This window comes from Hemisphaericaspora subhashii (assembly GCF_019202705.1).
Source record: "Hemisphaericaspora subhashii strain CBS 10753 chromosome Unknown scaffold18, whole genome shotgun sequence".
NCBI classification, from domain to species: Eukaryota; Fungi; Ascomycota; class Pichiomycetes; order Serinales; family Debaryomycetaceae; genus Hemisphaericaspora; species Hemisphaericaspora subhashii.
Genome location: NW_026057280.1, coordinates 14089 through 33027, shown reverse-complemented (window position 1 = coordinate 33027; position 18939 = coordinate 14089). Strand labels below are relative to the sequence as shown.

Genomic DNA, 18939 nt, shown 5'->3' with positions numbered 1-18939 from the left:
AGTTCATTATGAGGGTTTCTTCCTAACAAGTATTTAATAAATCAAAAAAGGATTGGAACTCAAATTGATACTAGTACAAACGGAACTCCACAAGTCAAAGTCAACCATCATTCGTCCTATTCCCCCAAAATGAAGTATTCATCGTTATGACAACTATTATAATTCAATCATTGCAAACACCTAGAATTATCTTTCAATCTACTGTCATATTTCATTAAATCATTACTTTCAAATCAAAGTTTCTACCATTATTATATAAAACCACAAAAGAATTTAGACAATAAAACTTCCCGGTGAAAATTGGTGCAGATACAATTTGGAGAGAGTTTGACTGGATTTCAGAGGTCGGATTAATCCTTTCATACCGAGTTAGCCACCTGACCAATGGCTGGTTTGTGTGACGGGTTAACTGACCTTCATGGAAGAAGGTTTTACTTAATCTAGGTTGTATTTAGGATTAAGATCTTAATGTGGATTCCATGGTGGTGATACAAGAAATTGATGAGAATTTCAATGGTGCTGCTCAATTATTTATGAACATTTCCATGTGGGTTTGATTTCTGGAGATTTAGCTGTCTATTTCAATCGTGGTGGTTAATGATTTATCAAATTTTTATTTGTGGATTTCACTTATAGTGAAGAATTGTTTGTGGAGACATTAATATTGATATCAAAGAAGATCAGAGTTTGGTTGTGCTACAATTTGGAGAAAGTTTGACCAAATTCCATAGGCCAGAATACCTTAATACAGAATTAGCCACCTGACCAATGGTTAGTTTGTGTGATGGGTTATCTGACCTTTATGGAAGAAGGCTTGAGTTAATATAGGCTGGAGTTGAAGAGTATGATCAAGAGTTAGATTGGGATTTAAACTTTCAATGTTGGTCCTGGGGATTTTAAATTTGATTTCGAAGGTGGCTGGATAAGTTTTCAATGATGGTGGTGGAGATTTTATTTTCATTTTGATGATGGCGACGAAGAAGTATCAATGGTGCTGGTGGAGACTTCAATTTGGATTTTGTCCGAGGTTGAAGAATTTGAATACTAGCGGTGGAAATTCGAATTGTAGTTGTCATGGTAGTGGTGGTGAAAGAACTTGAATTCAATCGTTTTTTTGTAGAAAATCTGATGTGGAGTTCGGAGAAGAAGACATGGCGGTTAAACTATGGAACATACGCAGGATTGGTGGTTGCGTTCGATCATACCACTAACATTTATCAACTCATAAGGCGGCTTACTTACCGACTATGTAATCAAACATCATTGATCGATTTCCGTGTTGATACATGAGAAAGGTATGAGCGAACGAAACCATCAATCCATTATCCGACGTCTTCAATAACCTGCCATTAAGGATAATTGGTATTACTACCTCGATTTCGCAGTATGGATCGACCACATGTCAATCAGGTCCTCAGCCGGTATCTCATGACCACTTCCAGCAACAGTTTCATTAATATTGGAATTTTCAGCTAATTCGTCCATATTCTTTAAAGTTCTAGCTTCGTCAGAATTGAATTTATGCACGGCATCACATTGATCATCTTGGAAATCTCCTGAACACACCAATCACCCTCATGTTTATAATTTGTTCAAGACAAATACAACATTTGATATATGGTTAATTCAAGACATGTTCTCAGCAATAAAGATTTTAGCATATTAAAGAAAAGACTACACAATCATAAATTAGAACCTTTTATGCAAACCTGCGCTTCGTTAATATTAAAATCAGTATTGTTGTGAATACGGGTTTCACGAATTAATAAAACGCCAATGGTTGAATTTGTACTGACTAAATTGTAAATATGAAGGAAACTGTCGTGAAAATACTATGAAAAGATTACAAGGATTAATTGATTATTTGTTTATAAATTGATCCTTAATCTTAATAATACTTGATCAGCTTAATTTTGAACTTAATTGAAATGAACACTATCAACATCATCTTGATTTGCTTGTAATAAACTTATAACATCATGACTATATTTATCTAAAACATCAGAAACCTGCGAGGCTAATTTTTCAACCTTGGTACTTTGCAAATCAACAACTTGTCTAAATATATTAACTTATTTAACTAAGGCTGCAATCTTTTCACTTTCTACACCACCTCAAAATCCAAGCAGGTCAACATCCGTCATTCTCGGCTATAGTAGCATCTGTAGTAGTATAGGTAGTAGTCGTATATATGGTAGTAGTATATGTAGTAGACGCAGTAGTAGGTGACGTGGTAATTGCAATAGAAAACCCTCTGAAGTAATTTGAGAAGTTGTATGGTCAGGAGATCATTGGTAAGGTCGAGGGATGAGGGTAGATCTTTCCGGCTTAATGTGATGAATGTGGAAATTGAATTGACATATTCAACCAATCGAGTGGGTGGCTGCACTCGTTTTCCTGGTCACCGTGAAATCTGACCACGGACATGGCATCACAGTGAACATGGATGATACCATGGTAAGTGACTAACCACTGTCCCTCTAGGGGAGGTAAATTGCAGGAATTCTTTCTCGTAGATGAAGTGGTTGACGCTAACACCTTGGAATTTACCTTTGGTACAAGGTATGAGATGTAGTTTACTGTCAGAGTCTTTTGCTTGGATAATACCGGCCCATGGAATTTGAGAGGCATCTGTGTGAATGTCGACTTCGTGATTGTAGTTGAAGTATTGTATAATGGTGAGATCAATAGTAAACTTCACGAATTTTTTCCGGCAGTTGATACCTGATCAATCCAAGCTCACAGCTCCTTTGACTGATTTGATTAAGGACAAGACCAAAAAGAGTACACCGATTTCTCATACTGATGCATCAAAAGAGGCGCTCTTGAAGCTTAAAAGGAAACTTATCCAACTACCAACCTTATTTATCTACGATCCAAATACTGTTGTCTATGTCTTTACGTTGGAGCAGAGACGTTGTTTCAAAATAGCAACGCAAGATTGTGTAGGGCGAGTCCAAACAGGGCCATGTTGGTTTGGAGGGGCAGCTCCCGGTGGAAATTAATGCCTGGGCATAATAACATTTGTGGTAAGATATACATCCACCTGTTCATACAGAACTTCATTCGGACCACACCATTAGGAAAACCGTCCTTGTCCCAGGAGCAACTTTGGCCCCTGAAATACTCATCTCAATAAGCAGTTATCATCTATACTCATCATAAGGTATATCAGTATATCAACTTATTCAGCGAAGGCTACCAAGAAACAATAGACGGTTGCAGGCAGCACAGCTGAAAGTGAAATAATTGCATTGAGAGCAACTGCCAGAGAAGCATTGAAACTCAAGTATTTAGTCACCAACATCGGATACCAAGTTTCGGATGTGATTGTACGTGAAGACAATCAGGCTGTGATCGAATTCTGTAACAACATTAATTTAAATCACAGGAAGAGATACATAGATATCTCTTACAAGTATCTTCGGGAATTGGTAACGGATAACATTAAGATGGTATAAGTGGACGCTAAGGCTAACCTACCAGATATGTTTACAAAGGCATTGGGTCTGGTGGAATTCCGAGAGCAAAGAGGCAAAGTGCTCGGGTGCAATCAACACATTATTGATGGTAGATTGATATAGAACTTATTCAACAACAACATATAAATCTTCCATCCATCAGTCATCTCATAAGTATATATCAACTAACTTATCACACATAACTATCCCTTTCTCCAATATTTATTATTGTGGAATCTGGGAGATATATATATTAATATACGATTTCCCTTTTATAGTTTGTGGTCGGCCTTACGCACATAACGGGGTCTCTGATCAACAGATTAGAAGTCAAAGTAAGAGTTGAAGACTATTAGACTATACATCGTATAAACTACAACACTAATTATTTTATTTTATCAACATCAAAGATGACTGACGTAAATTGGCAAAAGCCAGATAAATTCTACTTCATCAATCATAAAGATGAGATGGAAGAAGAATGGGATTTGAATCCAAACGTGTTTGACCAATTCCCTTACGCTAGATACGTTGAAATGAAGCATTTAGAAAAAGGTAGACAAAAAGTCTCTTTTGAAGTGGACCAAGGGCTTGCCCTTAAAATTGGCCGCTTGCCTAAGCTTGATGAAGCAAATCAGCTTACATATAATGATTGGATGACTTTCTTCAATGATATGATATTCGATAAGCATCCAACATTAAGAAAGGTTCTTGAAGAACCGGAGGGTTATGATTGTCCCTTCGTGATATGGAAGAGGATGAAAGGAGATGTATATCCATCTTCCTAGCTATAGTATTTCTTTTCTTGCTCTTGGCCTTAGTTATGAACTTTGTCCTGGGTACAGTATCATCTAACTTATCACACATAACTATCCCTTTCTCCAATATTTATTATTGAGGAATCTGGGAGATATATATAATAATATACGATTTCCCTTTTATAGTTTGTAGTCGGCCTTACGGACAGCCGGGCTCTCTGATCAACAGATCGTGTTAGGATTCATCGATCCGATCCAATACTTCTTCTTGCGGTAACCCAGAAGCAACAATTCTGATCCTACAACCCGCAATTAAGGACTTACCAGAATTGAGAGTAGCACAATCCAGATCATATTCCAAGTGGAGAAAGGGTTTTAAGAATATATTATTCACCCGTTATAAAGGACACCAAAAAGCACTTGAAGACCCTGAACATTTCGTTCCAAATAAAGAGCAATATTATAGTGGTGCTTTAGAATGTGTAACTCCATTGAGAATGACCGACATGGTGACGAAATTATGTAGCGGAATTTGTGGGAAAATGGATTGGATTAGATAAATTAAAAGATGATACCACCGCCGGGAGAATCATTGAACCTTCGATTTATTTGGAACAACTATATTTCATGAAAGGTTATCAGCCCCATTGGCCGAGCGGATGTTCATTAATACCGATCGCGAGGTTAGCAACACTAATAGGGCAGTGCTTGTGCAAATTATAAAGCTGATACTAGACTGGACAAGTATCACCACCTACTTCAGACCAATAATATCAGTTCCTCTACCCGTCGCACTTCAAGTCGGTAACGATCTCTGAATAACCCTTCATAAGATGGCCAAAGGTTCTTTTTCCGACGAGGATTTCCATGGATATTATTTCATTTAACTTCATTCTAATCTGGAATATTTTTTTAAAATTCTCAGCATCTTTCGACTATATTTTCAAGTACAGATGGGAGGAATAGCAATGACATAAGCAACCGCCTTTATTTAAACCAGCTAGGAGGATATGGACTTCTGGATTTGGAGCAACAAGTAAAAGGTAGGAAGGCTGGTTTCACAGTCTTTTACCAACTAACAATCACACACCCACAATAATTTTATGGACGTGAATAATCCAATATGTCATCAACATATTCATCCAGACTCCTCCGATCTCCAACACGGCGACCACATAAGTAATTCCATGGTACATGGTTTTGATGGGACTACCGGGATCCTGTGATGATCCGAGAGACACAAGGTATTTTTATGGACAGTTTCAACATCATTCTTTCTTTCACAAGAACGAAAAGTCCATTCTCGATGCATGGTACTCCCTAGTTACTATTAATCCAGTGAGAACCAACGCAACAACCATACTGGTCGATGAACGTGGTTTCGCGCAATTAATTCAACAATCACCCGACCCGTCACTTATTGAACGTTATGTCTCCGATTCAGACTTCGAACCACTTACCCAACCAACATTTACATCTTCCTCCATTAAGCACCATCTAAGAACCAATGAAATCCAAACTCTGGACAATATTGGCCACCCCTTCAGTCTCACCACGACGAGATGGAGACTATATTGGAAGAAATTCAAATTCTTATATAGTGGTGAAATGGAGGAACTCCATCTAGTGCGTTTAGGTCACAGTAGGTACCTTGGAATTAAACACAGCAATCTCCCACTCCGTCAGTATCCCAAAAGCATCAACCATACTGTCTACTATGCCTTGACGAAACGGTCATTCACCTACGATTATCTGCTCCCCTTTGGTTTATGTGATACTGCACATGTTTTTGGCTCATACATGACAGCTTTATTAGAACCAGATGCTGATTTTTGTCGAGTTTATCTTGATGATGTTATTTTTTCACCCGATGAAGCACCTTAATCACGTCCATACCATACTTACTCATCTTCAAACCCACCACCACACCTTTAATTGGGTCAACTGTTCCTTCAATCAAGCAGCTGTTGAATGGGTTGGTCATGAAATTTCTGTTGGCAGTATAGCTCCCGTCGACACGACTATTGGTCAAGTTCAAGGCATAGGCACACCACAATGCAAGTCTGATATCAAAAGCTTCCTTGGTCACGTTGGTTACATTCAAGACATGATCCCCCATTTCGCTCAGCTCGCACAACCACTCACTGATTTGCTTCAAAAAGCATCTGTCAACAAGCATTCGATGATCTCAAAGATGCTGTATTACACATTGTTTCATTACTTCCTTTCAATCCACTGTCCCTATTGGGGTCCATACTGATGCTTCCAATTATGCTGTTGCTGTAGTATTCCTTCAACCAGACCTTATGAATCCCACTAAGTGGCGTCCTGTCGAATATCGTTCTAAAAAAATTGACAAACATCAACAAAACTGGGATATCCATGTCAAAGAGTTCTGGGCTGTCCAGTTTGCTTGCCGAAAGTTTCGCTATTTCCTTGAAGGACATCTGTTCACATTGTGTTGCAAACAACATTCTATCGCTCAGATATTCAATCGGTATACCAACCAATCCAAAGAGCTGCGCACATTAGACCCTCGTCTTCAATGTTGGATGCTGCTGATTCTTCATTTTAAAATCTAGGTGGTTTTCCATGAAGGTTCATCAATATGTTAGCTGACCATCTTTCCAGATACCCTGCTTTGAATCCAGTCCACTCTCCTATTGCTGTTCAAGGTACTATTTCCGAATTAATTGTCCCTGAGTCGTGGTATTCATCTTTCGCTGAGGCTTACCTTGATGACCCAGAATTTAAGGATATTTACTGCTCGTTATCTGATCAAGAATCTCCTGATGAGGATACATCCACTACTAGGTCTGTCCCTGTCACAACCACCCATCTGCTTTACTATCAAGACAGATTTTTTATCCCTGTTGTTCTTCTCGCTGAATTTTTCTACCACATCCATTCTGCAGCTACTGCTGGTCCTCCCGGTATTTAAGGTTGGTATCTTGGTATCCGTCTACATTACTATTTCAAAAACATGCTAGACCAACTCACTAAATATGACCAGTCCTGCCATGAATGTTCCAGAGTCAAGTACAAAAACCAACATCCAACTGGTCTTCTTCAACCACATCCAGCACCTCGCGGTTGTTGCACTGACATAGCTACAGATTTAATCACAGGACTTCTACAAGTCACACACTTCGGCCAACCAGTCAATGCCCTTCTCACAATTGTTGATCGCCTCACACGCCGGTGCCATTTTTAGCCAGTTAATGCTGCTTCTACTGCTAGTGATTTTGCTGCTATATTGCTTCATCGGTATTTTCCATTACATGGTCTCCCAGACCCCATACAATCTCATCGTGGTACCCAGTTCACCAGTGCAACATTCCAAAAACTCATGGATATCCTCCGGGTCAAATCAACCATTTCGGTCACAAATCACTAACAATCCGGTTACGACCTCCATGTTATATATCGGACTTAATTTTAAAATGTTATTTGATAACCAGCAAAAGACGGGATTTTACCAAGACTAACCAGTGGGTAAACGCCTCTGGTCCTACTATTGTCCCAACTACTCATTTAACTTACGACTATTTATCGGTAGCTCAGTTCTCCATCAGGATGAATATGTATAAGCCAATCGGTATTTTACCAAACTCATCAAATGATGGCACAAAACAAGACGACTTCGTGACTTCAGGGATAAGGACATTTGTTGTATTTTTCAAGCCGTTACCATTTAAATTAACTTTACATTATCAAATTTAAACATTGATAATTATTTAATACTTTATATATATCATTTGAATAATTTGCATTCGTTTGGAGTAATTTAATAAGAGCAGGTTTTTCTGTATAGTTATTCTCTAATATTCCTAATAAGATATTAAGGGGGGATAAAAATAACACAGACTTTGAATTGCTGTTCATCGTATTGGTTCACACACGACTATATATATCCTACCTACGAAGAACTTGTACATCTACTACTGTTAATTCTGAATGCCTCTCGTCCCTGGATTGTAGAACATATATGTAGGTACCTGACATTCCAGTCAGTTTATAGAGTTACTTTAGTTTAGAAGTATGTTTAATTATATATGTTATTTAAATCCAAATAGTATTAATAGTTCCGGCCTTTTACTTCCTCAAGGGCTATACAGGATGTTCATTTCTACTACAGTATCTTTCTTGGTTACTTCCCCTTTCCCCCAAGCACAAGTCTAAACCCAGGACTGGAACAGGTAATATAGGCAAACTGAATGGTAACTACATATCTTGTTAGTTTACTACGGCACTACCAAATGCACTATATACAGGATGTTGAACCAAATAATTTCCAGAGGCAAAAAACCAAAATTGAAAATTCAAATTGAAACCAAAAAATCCATCCATTTCCAATTTATGGAACTCTTGACAACTTAACCATCACATATACAATTACTAACTTAACTTCATCTAAATATATACAACCAATCCGTCACATAGACATAAACATACAACTACAATGCCAGGATTGAATTTTGAAAATTATCAAAGAAATTCTTATTTATCAACAAAAGGATTCACTACTCCAAAGGCAACATCTACAGGTACAACAATTGTAGGAGTAAAATTCCTCAATGGGGTAGTAATTGCTGCCGATACAAGAGCCACTTCAGGTCCAATAGTTGCTGATAAAAATTGTGAAAAATTACATCGATTATCTCCCAAGATTTGGTGTGCTGGGGCAGGTACTGCTGCTGATACAGAAATGGTTACCCAATTAATTGCATCTAATTTAGAATTACATGCATTGGCTCAAAATAGAGAACCTAGAGTTATCACTGCTTTAACTATGTTAAAACAACATTTATTCAAATATCAAGGTCATTTAGGTGCATATTTAATTGTAGCTGGTGTCGATCCTACTGGGGCCCATTTATTATCAGTACAAGCTCATGGTTCAACTGATGTTGGGAAATATCAAAGTTTAGGTTCGGGTTCTTTGGCAGCTATGGCAGTATTGGAAACTAATTATAAAGAAGATATGTCAAAGGAAGAAGCAATGAAATTGGCAGCAGATGCAATTGAAGCTGGGGTTTGGAATGATTTAGGATCGGGTTCAAATGTTGATTTATGTGTTATGGAATTGAATCAAGATGCTGTATTATATAGAAATTATTTGACTCCAAATAGGAGAGCTGAGAAATCTAGATCTTATAAATTTGCTAGAGGTACTACTGGGGTATTGAGAGAAAGTGTACGTGAAATCTTGGACGTTGAAGAATCAGTGGTATCCTTTGGTGATGCTGCTGGTGGTGATGATAGAATGGAAATCGATACTGGTGCATAGCTTTGGCCCATGTCTATACGTAAGCCGTAATAAAACATAACTAAGTACAATTTAATATCCTGCATATAAGAAACCTTCTGGAATTTTCCATCTTACTTCGAGATCTTCGAAATATTTATTTAAAATCAGCAACTGTTATTCTCTCATTCTCTTGCAACTCTTCTCTCTTCATTTCCTTCAAACAACAAGATGGTCATTAACAATCCAAACAACTGGCATTGGGTCGATAAAAACTGTTTACAATGGTCCAAAGAATATTTTGATCAAAAATTCACTGATTTCTCAGTTCAAGATGATCATCATAATGTTCAAATCTCAGAAGTTTCTTCAGTTGAAGGTGACGTTGACGTTTCCCAACGTAAAGGAAAGGTGATTTCCTTGTTTGATATTCGTATTGTGTTATCATTTAAAGGAACTATTGATGATGAAGAAGTGAATGGATCAATTACTATACCTGAATTAGCATTTGATACAGATATTGATGATATACAATTTGATATAAATGTATATAATGAAAATGCTAAGAATAGTGATATTACTTCCTTTATTAAGAAACAGTTGATTCCCAAATTAAGAGATGTACTTATTAAATTTGGACCTGATTTAATTGAGATTAATAGTAAAGATATTCAATTATCAAGTGATAAAGTAAGTTCTACATTAACCAAACAAAATCAAGCCACCATCACCTCCACCACAACAACTCCAGTCGTTGAAGAAAAGAAACCAGTAGTTATCACTCCTATTGCAAAATCTCCCACCCCAACCAAATCCTCATCCCCCGGCACCAGCGGCAACATTCCAAAATATAACACAACCACCCTTCATCTCGACACATCCTTCAACACCACAGCCGAACAAATCTACATCACCCTCTTGGACGAATCCAGAATCGGCGCCTGGACAAGATCATACCCTCAAATTGAAAAATTCCCACCTTCCCCTGGATCAGAATTCAAATTCTTTGGTGGGGCAGTTTCCGGAAAGATTGTCAAATTGGTACCCAATGAAGAAATCACCCAATTATGGAGATTGGAAGATTGGAAATCCGGACATTTTGCGGAATTGAATATGAAATTGGTCCAAACTACTGGTGAAACCAATTTGATTGTTAAATTTACCGGGGTGCCTATAGGGGAGGAAGAAAGGGTGAAGAACAATTTTGAGGAGATGTATATTAGATCGATTAAGATTACTTTTGGTTTTGGTGCTGTGTTGTAGGAAAGGTGTGGGTAAGTTATAAAAAGTATAGTTTATAGGATTAATATACAGCTTTAGAATATTTATATACATGTGAGTGTAGCTTTTCTAGAATTAGACAAAGACAATCCTGTTCAATAATAAAATTCATTGTATATCCAGTGGCGACCACCCACCCTTTGGGGAGTCTCATCGGCTAAATAACTCATCCAACCCAATCATAGTCTTCTTCCGTTTCAACCCAATAATATACATCTCTCTCAGTTCCTTTCTACAAGTCTCCGGCTTCATTCTCGCTACTTTGTTAAACATCTTCTTCATCCTCGATTCAAGTACTTTATCTTCAGCACCAGTATAAAACTTCATCACAAGATTTCCGTGTGGTTTTAGGAGGTTGTGACTTAGGATTAGGGCCGCATCACAGAGATCCATGCTTGCAAAGTGGTCGACGTCTTTTATGCCGGTGACGTTGGCCATCATGTCGCTGATTATTAGATCGACTGGTCTAGATAAGTCGGTGCCACGATTTGCTTTGGTATTTGCCGAAGGCAGAGTATGATCCGAAGGATCATTCTGTTGGGATGTAGTTGTATCTGCCCCAGAATAAGTATCGCTTGCGCCACTATTCGTCTTCGACGAAGGATCTGCCGAAGGCAGGGCATTAATTTGGCTATCTGGATTAACAACACTTGCGATGGTATCTACCTTTGGCAGATTTGCTAAGGGCTCAGTCAAAGGCCAAGATTTAGGCTTCTTCGGTGGATTATAGATAGGAATCTCCTTTGGGTCTGACTGTTGCTGCTGGTGGGCAGCAATTGAATCTTCCTTTGGCAGATTACTAAAAGGCTCCATCAGTGGTTCTGCCTCCGGCAGAGTATGATCCTTCGGATCAATCGCCTTCGTCGTCCTAAAATGTTCCCTTATCTTCTCATGAGTACTCTTCTTCAAAATATCCCCCTGAATAAACCAACTCCCCTCCGGGGCACCACACATAATCAAATCCACTCCTATGATATTATACGGCTTCTTCACCTTCTTCATCTCTTCAATCGCCACTTGGGTCCATGCTCCAGGTGCAAACCCCAAATCTACAATATTTGTAGATGATTTATTGAATAATTTGAATTTTTGATTTAATTCGATGAGTTTATATGCGGCTCGCAGACGATATGATTGTTGTTTGGCGGATTTGGCATGGTGGTCGTTGATGTGACGGGAAACCCAGAGGGTGGAGGATTTGCTGGATTTGTGTCGTATGGATGTGATTGGTTGGAGGAGTCGGGGCATTGTTACTGGGTGGAAATGCTTATCTTATCTATGAGTTTAATTAAGCTCATCTTTGTCTTAGTAATGAAGAATGAAAAATTTAATTAACGCGGATATTAAGCGATGGGGATGCTACCATATGGGTATGCCATAAAAACGTGCCAAAGTACGAGGAGAATTCGAAGAGAAAGATGATGGGTAGAAGATACAAGGGTATGAAATGGTGTGATAGAGGTGGTCAATAATCTAGATGAATAGGTAGTAGTGGTTCTGTTCTGTTCTGTACTGTAATGAATTGTGGCTATCTAATTAATTAATTACGTGATAATTTCGGCTGATTTCTCAATTAGGAATGAGAAACCCGACACAACTAACGAAATTTTTTTTTCACTTTTCCCCTGACTTTCTTGTTGACCCGGACTTAAGAACCAGAAAGTATAAATTTCCATCGTCTTCTTCTTACTTCCTTCAAGCCTTTCTTTCAATTGAATAAGCCTTACTATTAATTAACTACTATGTCTGAATCCACTGTTGGAAAGTATGTATCTCCCAGTCAATTGACTTTCATAAGAGATTGCTGTGTTTAAAATTGTTCAAGTGAAAAATTTCCAATGGGGGGAAATTTCAGGGTTTATATGGCCGTGATGCCCACCCTCCTTTGTTAGCACCCTAATAGTTATATGCCATAACCACCACAGTTCCACAGGATCCACACTACTCACAATACAATTTACACAATTACGTCACTTCCAGAATATATATACTAACAAACCTCCCCAGCCAATTATTTGTAAAGCTGCTGTTGCCTGGGAAGCAAACAAACCATTAGTCATTGAAGACATTGAAGTCGCCCCACCAAAAGCCCATGAAGTCAGAATCAAAATCTTAAACACCGGTGTCTGTCATACTGACGCCTATACTTTAAGTGGAGTCGATCCAGAAGGTGCCTTCCCCGTAGTATTAGGACATGAAGGTGCTGGAATTGTTGAAAGTGTTGGAGAAGGGGTTACTAATGTCAAAGTTGGTGATCATGTTGTTGCATTATATACTCCTGAATGTAAGGAATGTAAATTTTGTAAATCGGGTAAAACTAATTTATGTGGTAAAATTAGAGCTACTCAAGGAAAAGGGGTTATGCCAGATGGTACTTCTAGATTTAAATGTAAGGGCCAAAGTTTATTACATTTTATGGGATGTTCTACATTTAGTCAATATACTGTTGTGGCCGATATTTCTGTGGTTGCTGTTAATCCAGATGCACCATTCGATAGAACTTGTTTATTAGGATGTGGTATTACTACCGGATATGGAGCTGCTACTATTACTGCTAATGTTCAAGCAGGTGATAATGTTGCTGTTTTCGGGGCTGGATGTGTTGGGTTATCGGTGGTTCAAGGTGCTGCTCAACGTAAGGCTGGGAAGATTATTGTTGTTGATATCAATAACAAAAAGAAAGAATCGGCTGAATTATTCGGTGCTACTGATTTCGTTAATCCAACTGAATTACCAGAAGGTGTTACTATTGTTGATAAATTGATTGAAATGACTGATGGTGGTTGTGATTTTACTTTTGATTGTACTGGAAATGTTCAAGTTATGAGAAATGCTTTAGAAGCTTGTCATAAAGGATGGGGACAATCTATTATTATTGGAGTTGCTGCTGCTGGTAAAGAAATTTCTACCCGTCCATTCCAATTAGTCACTGGTAGAGTTTGGAAGGGAAGTGCTTTTGGTGGTGTTAAAGGTAGAACTCAATTACCGGGATTAGTTGAAGATTATTTGAATGGGAAATTAAAAGTTGATGAGTTTATTACTCATAGACATCCTTTGGAAAAGATTAATACTGCTTTTGAAGATATGCACCATGGTGATTGTATTAGAGCCGTTATTAATATGTAAAAGCTTTTTGTATTTATGAGAGAACTGAGTATTTATGTATAATGCGTCTATAAACGTGTTGTTTTATCCATCGATTTCTAAATCACTGTAGTTACCTTCTTCATCGGCAGATAAGTCAGCAGCAGCAGGAACATCGTCGTCGTCCTCGTCATCTTCATCGTCTTCTTCCTCTTCTTCTTCATCACTATCTATGAAATCGTCAACACCATCCGCTCCCATATCAATATCCTCATCCTCGTCATCCTCAATCTCTCCATTATACTTCGCGTCATCAATCTCTTCAATATATTCCACCTCACTTTCGCCGTCTAATTCATCCTCCTCCACATCACCCAACTTCAAAATCTCTCTCTTCAAATCATTCTGTTCATACAACATATTCAACCTTCCCTGTAATTCCAACAATCTCGGCAAAGTATCCCCCTTCTTCACCAAAATAGAATGTATACCCGCCAACTTACTCCCACCAACACCTTGAGATAACCCGACAATCAGCGATCCATGAATCACAAGTATCCATTTCAACCAATATATCAACTGGTCAAATCTCGATTGTTGTCTCGCGATCTTGTCGGAAATTCGATCAAGAAGTGAAATCGCAATATGCGGGTCGATTCTCGAAATGGTGTTTTTGATGATGGTGGGGTCACGATTGGATAAGACTGTTTCGAGGAGCGAGTGGTCGTTGTTTTTGATGGATTGGGTGAGGATGATGGAGAGGGATATACCTGATCTTGCGTCTGTGAGTTGTTGTTTCTTGGTGGTGGTTGGGAGTTGGGGTTGTTTGACTGCTAGACGGTTGAGTTTCTCCGCGAGAGATTCTTGTTCTGGTTCGTCTTCATCCGAATCTTCAGTTATTGAAGTTGTGGCCCCGTGGCTGATGATGGCGTGACCTTCGGTGTAGAGTTTTGCTGAGGCTATATCGTGTCCATAGGTTGATCTATTGGCTGAAGTGGATTTGAAATCAGGTTTTGGTTTATGGATGGTTTGATTTGTAATGAGGGTAGTGGTACCTGTTTCATCGATCCATTTGAGATTATCAAAGAATGAAAGGGATGAATTTTCTAACCAACTAAACCAAATTGAATCATCATTAATTGAGATTGAAGTGATTGTCATATTTGAATCTTGTGGGGATTTGATTTCTTCTTGGGGACGAGATAATTTGATTATGGAATTCGGTTGACGAGAAACACTAGCTACCTGTTGTTTCTTCTTCTTCTTGGATGGAGTACCAATGGTGGTGGTGGATGGAGCTGCTGATGATAATGGATTATTGAATATTTCCAAATTTCCAACTTCGTTAATAATTGTCAAAACACTCATATCATCCTTAATTCCAATGGCAAGATCAACCACACTTGTCAGAGCAACAAATACCGCTTTTGGAGATAATTTATTCACTTGATATAAATTTATAAATCTATCACCCTTTGCACTTGTCAAAAATGAATCACCACCAACACCAATAATTGAATTAATCGGTTGGATATGTCCTGGAAATGTCTTTACGATCACTTTATCTTCAATATCAAATAAATAAACCGAATGAGTCCCTAATAATAAATGTAATTTATTATTATATTGAATACTTGAGATTCTCATAACTGATTCAATAGTTTCCATATATTCACCAATCTTAAATGATTGTACTAATGAATATGATTGTAAATCCCATTCAAAGATATTCCCTTCAATATCACATGCCCATCCTCTGGCTTTTGGATCAATATAAAAATCAGTGATTTCGACATTATAACTAGTAGTTAATTCACTGATTATTTCATTGGTTTGAGGAGAATAGATTAATACACTTCCTTTAGTTAAACAAATGGCTAATAATTGTAAGTTATCAGATGATGCTATCCAGGTTAAATTGGTAACTTTCGAAGATTTATCTAAATTAAATGAAGTATTTAATGATGATTGAGTTGATGAAATTGATTGAACTTTTATTTGATGAGTATCTAATGCAATTTGTGCAGATGCTAAATATTGGTTAGTTGGATCGAACTTGCTTACAAGTATTGGTCCACTTGTTGATGTCATCTTCTACACTAATTAGTTTGGTTTGGAAAGAGAGAGATCTATTGTGAAGTGAAATTAATTATAAGAAACAAATAGAGAGGGAGATGAGCTTCTCGGAATTTTTTTTAATTTTTCACTTAAGCCAATTGTCGCAAACAATTTCGATGTGTCGTTTTCTTGCGACAAACAATAATTAATGCTATGAAAAGGACGAAACTTGAAATTGTTGGGAGAATATCACTTTCTCTATTTTGAGTGAATCATCTTTTGGGTTAGATATTCTTGGATTTGATTAGATACACCATGAATTATGTCGATTCGTTCCACATTTTTTATTACAAATAAGGTCTGAGCCCGGTGGATTTTTTTTGGATGCAAAATTTTCTGCACCAAGCCCATTGTTGCTTAACATCATATATGAGTGTTTATAAGGTTACTTTTTATACAAATTTTATGTATTTGGTCCACATTTTATTGATATTTCTATTGTAAGTATTCTCTAGAAGTCAGTATTATTCAAGTTACTACTTCGTTAGTTAATTTACGTTTCGCTAATTTTTTTACATTTGATTAAAATCTAATACTTAGTATTATACTACTCTACTCTCTAAAACAAAAAAAGTCTAATCTACTCAACCCCAACCCAAATATCTGCATAATATTGAAATAAATCTTGTTCCCATTCAGCATATTCTATAAATTTCCCCTCCAAATAACTTTCTCCACCATCTTTTTGCACACCACCTATACTAGAATATACACAGAACATATAAGTCCCACAAAGTTGTCTATGCCACCATGGACCAGAAGGTTCATCATTAATATTAGTCCTTTGCTTAAACTCGGGATCTAGCGGAGGTACAATCGCTTGCTTGATCTTTAATGGAGCGTTATAAAATGTTCTGAAAGCATCCACATTATCAATCTTCAATCTTGGCCCTTGTTCCTTGAATTCTTTTTCATAATTCACATTTTTTAGACAATAGTTAAACCCGGAATTTATCCAGGCTAAAGTATGATCATCATCACCATCTATATGTGCCGGATGTGCACTACAGATTTCTTTAGATGTATCGTCCCATCTGGACGGTGTCTTATTTCTGGCGCTGGTGTGACTTCTCCAACCGCCCCAGCAAAATTACTATTGAATTTAAATGATTCATCTCCATTCATGACAAATCCTAACCAGAACAATTCTTTATCTCCATGAAATTGTCGTTTTAAGGGTCAAATAAATTTACCTGAAGGATCATAAGAAGGGATGAATAGTGGATATCTCGATTCAATACAACTACGCCGGATTCCTGCATGTGATATAACCTTCTGAATGATTCTAATTGTAGGGTATAGTTTGTAACCATGGGTATATCAAACATCATCGAATCCATGACATTAGGAGTTAATGATTTGAAAAAATTAACACTCCTTTCAGAATGACGCTTCCCTAATGAACGATCGCGATAAAAATATGCGCCAGTGGATTTATATCCTGGTAAATTGAAGAAATATTTTGGATTTTGTAAAAGGACAGCATCATTATCGAGCAAAATAAATTCTTCGAATGAATTAAACATCATGGCTAAGAATTTATTATACCAACGCCTGAAATTGGTTCTGAAATCACGATGAATGGTTTGATAAACGTTAACGAACCAGATGTCTTGCTTAGGTAATCCGCCTGATCTATATTCCGGTGGGAACATATATGATACTTTCTCAAATGATTGGGGGAAAACAATAAAATCGTCCCTAGCAGCATTGACTAATTTTTCTTTGGCTCCAGTTGATATTTCCTCATAGGAGACGATTTGTATAGGTAATTCATTATTCAAAGCTCGTAATAAGTGGACTAAATTAACGGTAGTATCTACATCAGATTCGGGGATTGTTAGCACTATACCTCTTCCGTTGGTGGCTTTTTTAAACTCTTTTAAGAATGACTCATGGGGTCGTTTAGCTTTCTCTTGTTTGTTGAGGGTCTTCATATTTGGTGGTTGATAGAATTTGCTTCCTGTCCAATGTTCATAAGCGGGATAATCAAAGGATAACCAAGGATATACTCTATGTTCAAATATACGTCCATCATCTCCAATATTGGTTCTATCTTCGCTTTCTGTGGATGCAAAATTACTAGTACTGCCTACCAGGTTTAATACTTTCTTTTGATGACTGATATAACGCTTGACCAGCGCAGTTTGAGTAGTATTATTGTTTGTAACGTAGCATTTATTAAATATACGGAATATGGAAACCCAATCTGTGAAAGTGCGTTCCACTTGCTTATTCCACATCTCTTGGTATCCTTTCTTGATTTTCTGTTCTATATCATCCTTCTGTTTTTCTTCAACTACTTCGGCTTCCTCATCCTGTTGGTTCTTCAATTCCTGAAGTCTCGCCTCTTTAAAATCTCGATATTCATCAGTATTATAATTCACATCCCAATTTCTATGAATATCATAATACCAATTTGCATCATTAATTACTAAAGTTTTAAAAAATAACTGACAACGATCATGAAAATCTAGGTTCCGTAATACTGAACTTATTGAATGATGGCTAAATATTTGCTCATATATACCCGAAGATATTTCATCTATTTCTCGTAAATCATTATATTCTGTAGATAACATTAGATATGCAGGGTCCATAGTATAATCTACCTAATCCGAGTCTGAGGTGAATACAATTTGTCGTACAATAGGACGTTCAATAGTACGGAGTGGTAGTTGTTGTGGATCAGGAGCAAAGTTGGTAAAACCTGCTTTCAGTATGACATATGCAATGACGAATAACCATATTGTTAAGGGGATGAATATTATTCGAAATCTTTTATGAAGGGGATTGATCTTAAAATTGATCTTGAAGAAATTCATCATTTGGGTGCAAAAGAATTGAAAAAAAAAAATTGATTTTTCGGTAAAAGTTGCATTTAAATAATTACATAATATTTTATATATATATATATATAATAATTTAGTACAATGTATGTAAAATACAACAGGTGTCAATTTTGTTTTTTATAAAAAGGTTTGACATA

The 18939-nt window shown here is 37.2% G+C and overlaps 10 protein-coding genes across 10 annotated transcripts; 6 read left to right on the top strand and 4 right to left on the bottom strand. All coding sequences in view use genetic code 12, as the record gives it.

Annotated features, from left to right (window-relative positions):
• Positions 1 to 1368: 1368 nt before the first annotated feature.
• J8A68_002646 (TIF11) lies at positions 1369 to 2456 on the bottom strand (the record flags this gene model as incomplete). The annotated part of the gene is made up of 2 exons (XM_049406419.1): positions 1369 to 1556; positions 2369 to 2456. 2 exons carry the CDS (start codon positions 2454 to 2456, stop codon positions 1369 to 1371), a joined length of 276 nt encoding a protein of 91 aa, XP_049264018.1.
• Positions 2457 to 3871: 1415 nt separating this feature from the next.
• Positions 3872 to 6103, top strand: J8A68_002645 (uncharacterized protein; the record flags this gene model as incomplete). The annotated part of the gene is made up of 3 exons (XM_049406417.1): positions 3872 to 4231; positions 4459 to 4728; positions 5507 to 6103. 3 exons carry the CDS (start codon positions 3872 to 3874, stop codon positions 6101 to 6103), a joined length of 1227 nt encoding a protein of 408 aa, XP_049264017.1.
• Positions 6104 to 6827: 724 nt separating this feature from the next.
• J8A68_002644 (uncharacterized protein) lies at positions 6828 to 7160 on the top strand (the record flags this gene model as incomplete). The annotated part of the gene is made up of 1 exon (XM_049406416.1): positions 6828 to 7160. One exon carries the CDS (start codon positions 6828 to 6830, stop codon positions 7158 to 7160), a length of 333 nt encoding a protein of 110 aa, XP_049264016.1.
• A 64-nt stretch (positions 7161 to 7224) lies between these two features.
• Positions 7225 to 7616, top strand: J8A68_002643 (uncharacterized protein; the record flags this gene model as incomplete). Its single annotated transcript, XM_049406415.1, has 2 exons — positions 7225 to 7281; positions 7434 to 7616. The coding sequence occupies 2 exons, from the start codon at positions 7225 to 7227 to the stop codon at positions 7614 to 7616; spliced, it is 240 nt and encodes a 79-aa protein (XP_049264015.1).
• A 1065-nt stretch (positions 7617 to 8681) lies between these two features.
• On the top strand, positions 8682 to 9509 carry PUP1 (proteasome core particle subunit beta 2; the record flags this gene model as incomplete). The annotated part of the gene is made up of 1 exon (XM_049406414.1): positions 8682 to 9509. One exon carries the CDS (start codon positions 8682 to 8684, stop codon positions 9507 to 9509), a length of 828 nt encoding a protein of 275 aa, XP_049264014.1.
• Positions 9510 to 9698: 189 nt separating this feature from the next.
• AHA1 (Aha1p) lies at positions 9699 to 10730 on the top strand (the record flags this gene model as incomplete). Its single annotated transcript, XM_049406413.1, has 1 exon — positions 9699 to 10730. The coding sequence occupies one exon, from the start codon at positions 9699 to 9701 to the stop codon at positions 10728 to 10730; it is 1032 nt and encodes a 343-aa protein (XP_049264013.1).
• Positions 10731 to 10898: 168 nt separating this feature from the next.
• On the bottom strand, positions 10899 to 11996 carry J8A68_002640 (21S rRNA (uridine2791-2'-O) methyltransferase; the record flags this gene model as incomplete). Its single annotated transcript, XM_049406412.1, has 1 exon — positions 10899 to 11996. One exon carries the CDS (start codon positions 11994 to 11996, stop codon positions 10899 to 10901), a length of 1098 nt encoding a protein of 365 aa, XP_049264012.1.
• Positions 11997 to 12166: 170 nt separating this feature from the next.
• Positions 12167 to 13874, top strand: FDH3 (bifunctional alcohol dehydrogenase/S-(hydroxymethyl)glutathione dehydrogenase; the record flags this gene model as incomplete). Its single annotated transcript, XM_049406411.1, has 2 exons — positions 12167 to 12188; positions 12772 to 13874. 2 exons carry the CDS (start codon positions 12167 to 12169, stop codon positions 13872 to 13874), a joined length of 1125 nt encoding a protein of 374 aa, XP_049264011.1.
• A 63-nt stretch (positions 13875 to 13937) lies between these two features.
• Positions 13938 to 15923, bottom strand: UTP5 (Utp5p; the record flags this gene model as incomplete). Its single annotated transcript, XM_049406410.1, has 1 exon — positions 13938 to 15923. One exon carries the CDS (start codon positions 15921 to 15923, stop codon positions 13938 to 13940), a length of 1986 nt encoding a protein of 661 aa, XP_049264010.1.
• Positions 15924 to 16530: 607 nt separating this feature from the next.
• On the bottom strand, positions 16531 to 18532 carry J8A68_002637 (uncharacterized protein; the record flags this gene model as incomplete). The annotated part of the gene is made up of 2 exons (XM_049406409.1): positions 16531 to 16995; positions 17192 to 18532. The coding sequence occupies 2 exons, from the start codon at positions 18530 to 18532 to the stop codon at positions 16531 to 16533; spliced, it is 1806 nt and encodes a 601-aa protein (XP_049264009.1).
• Positions 18533 to 18939: the final 407 nt, after the last annotated feature.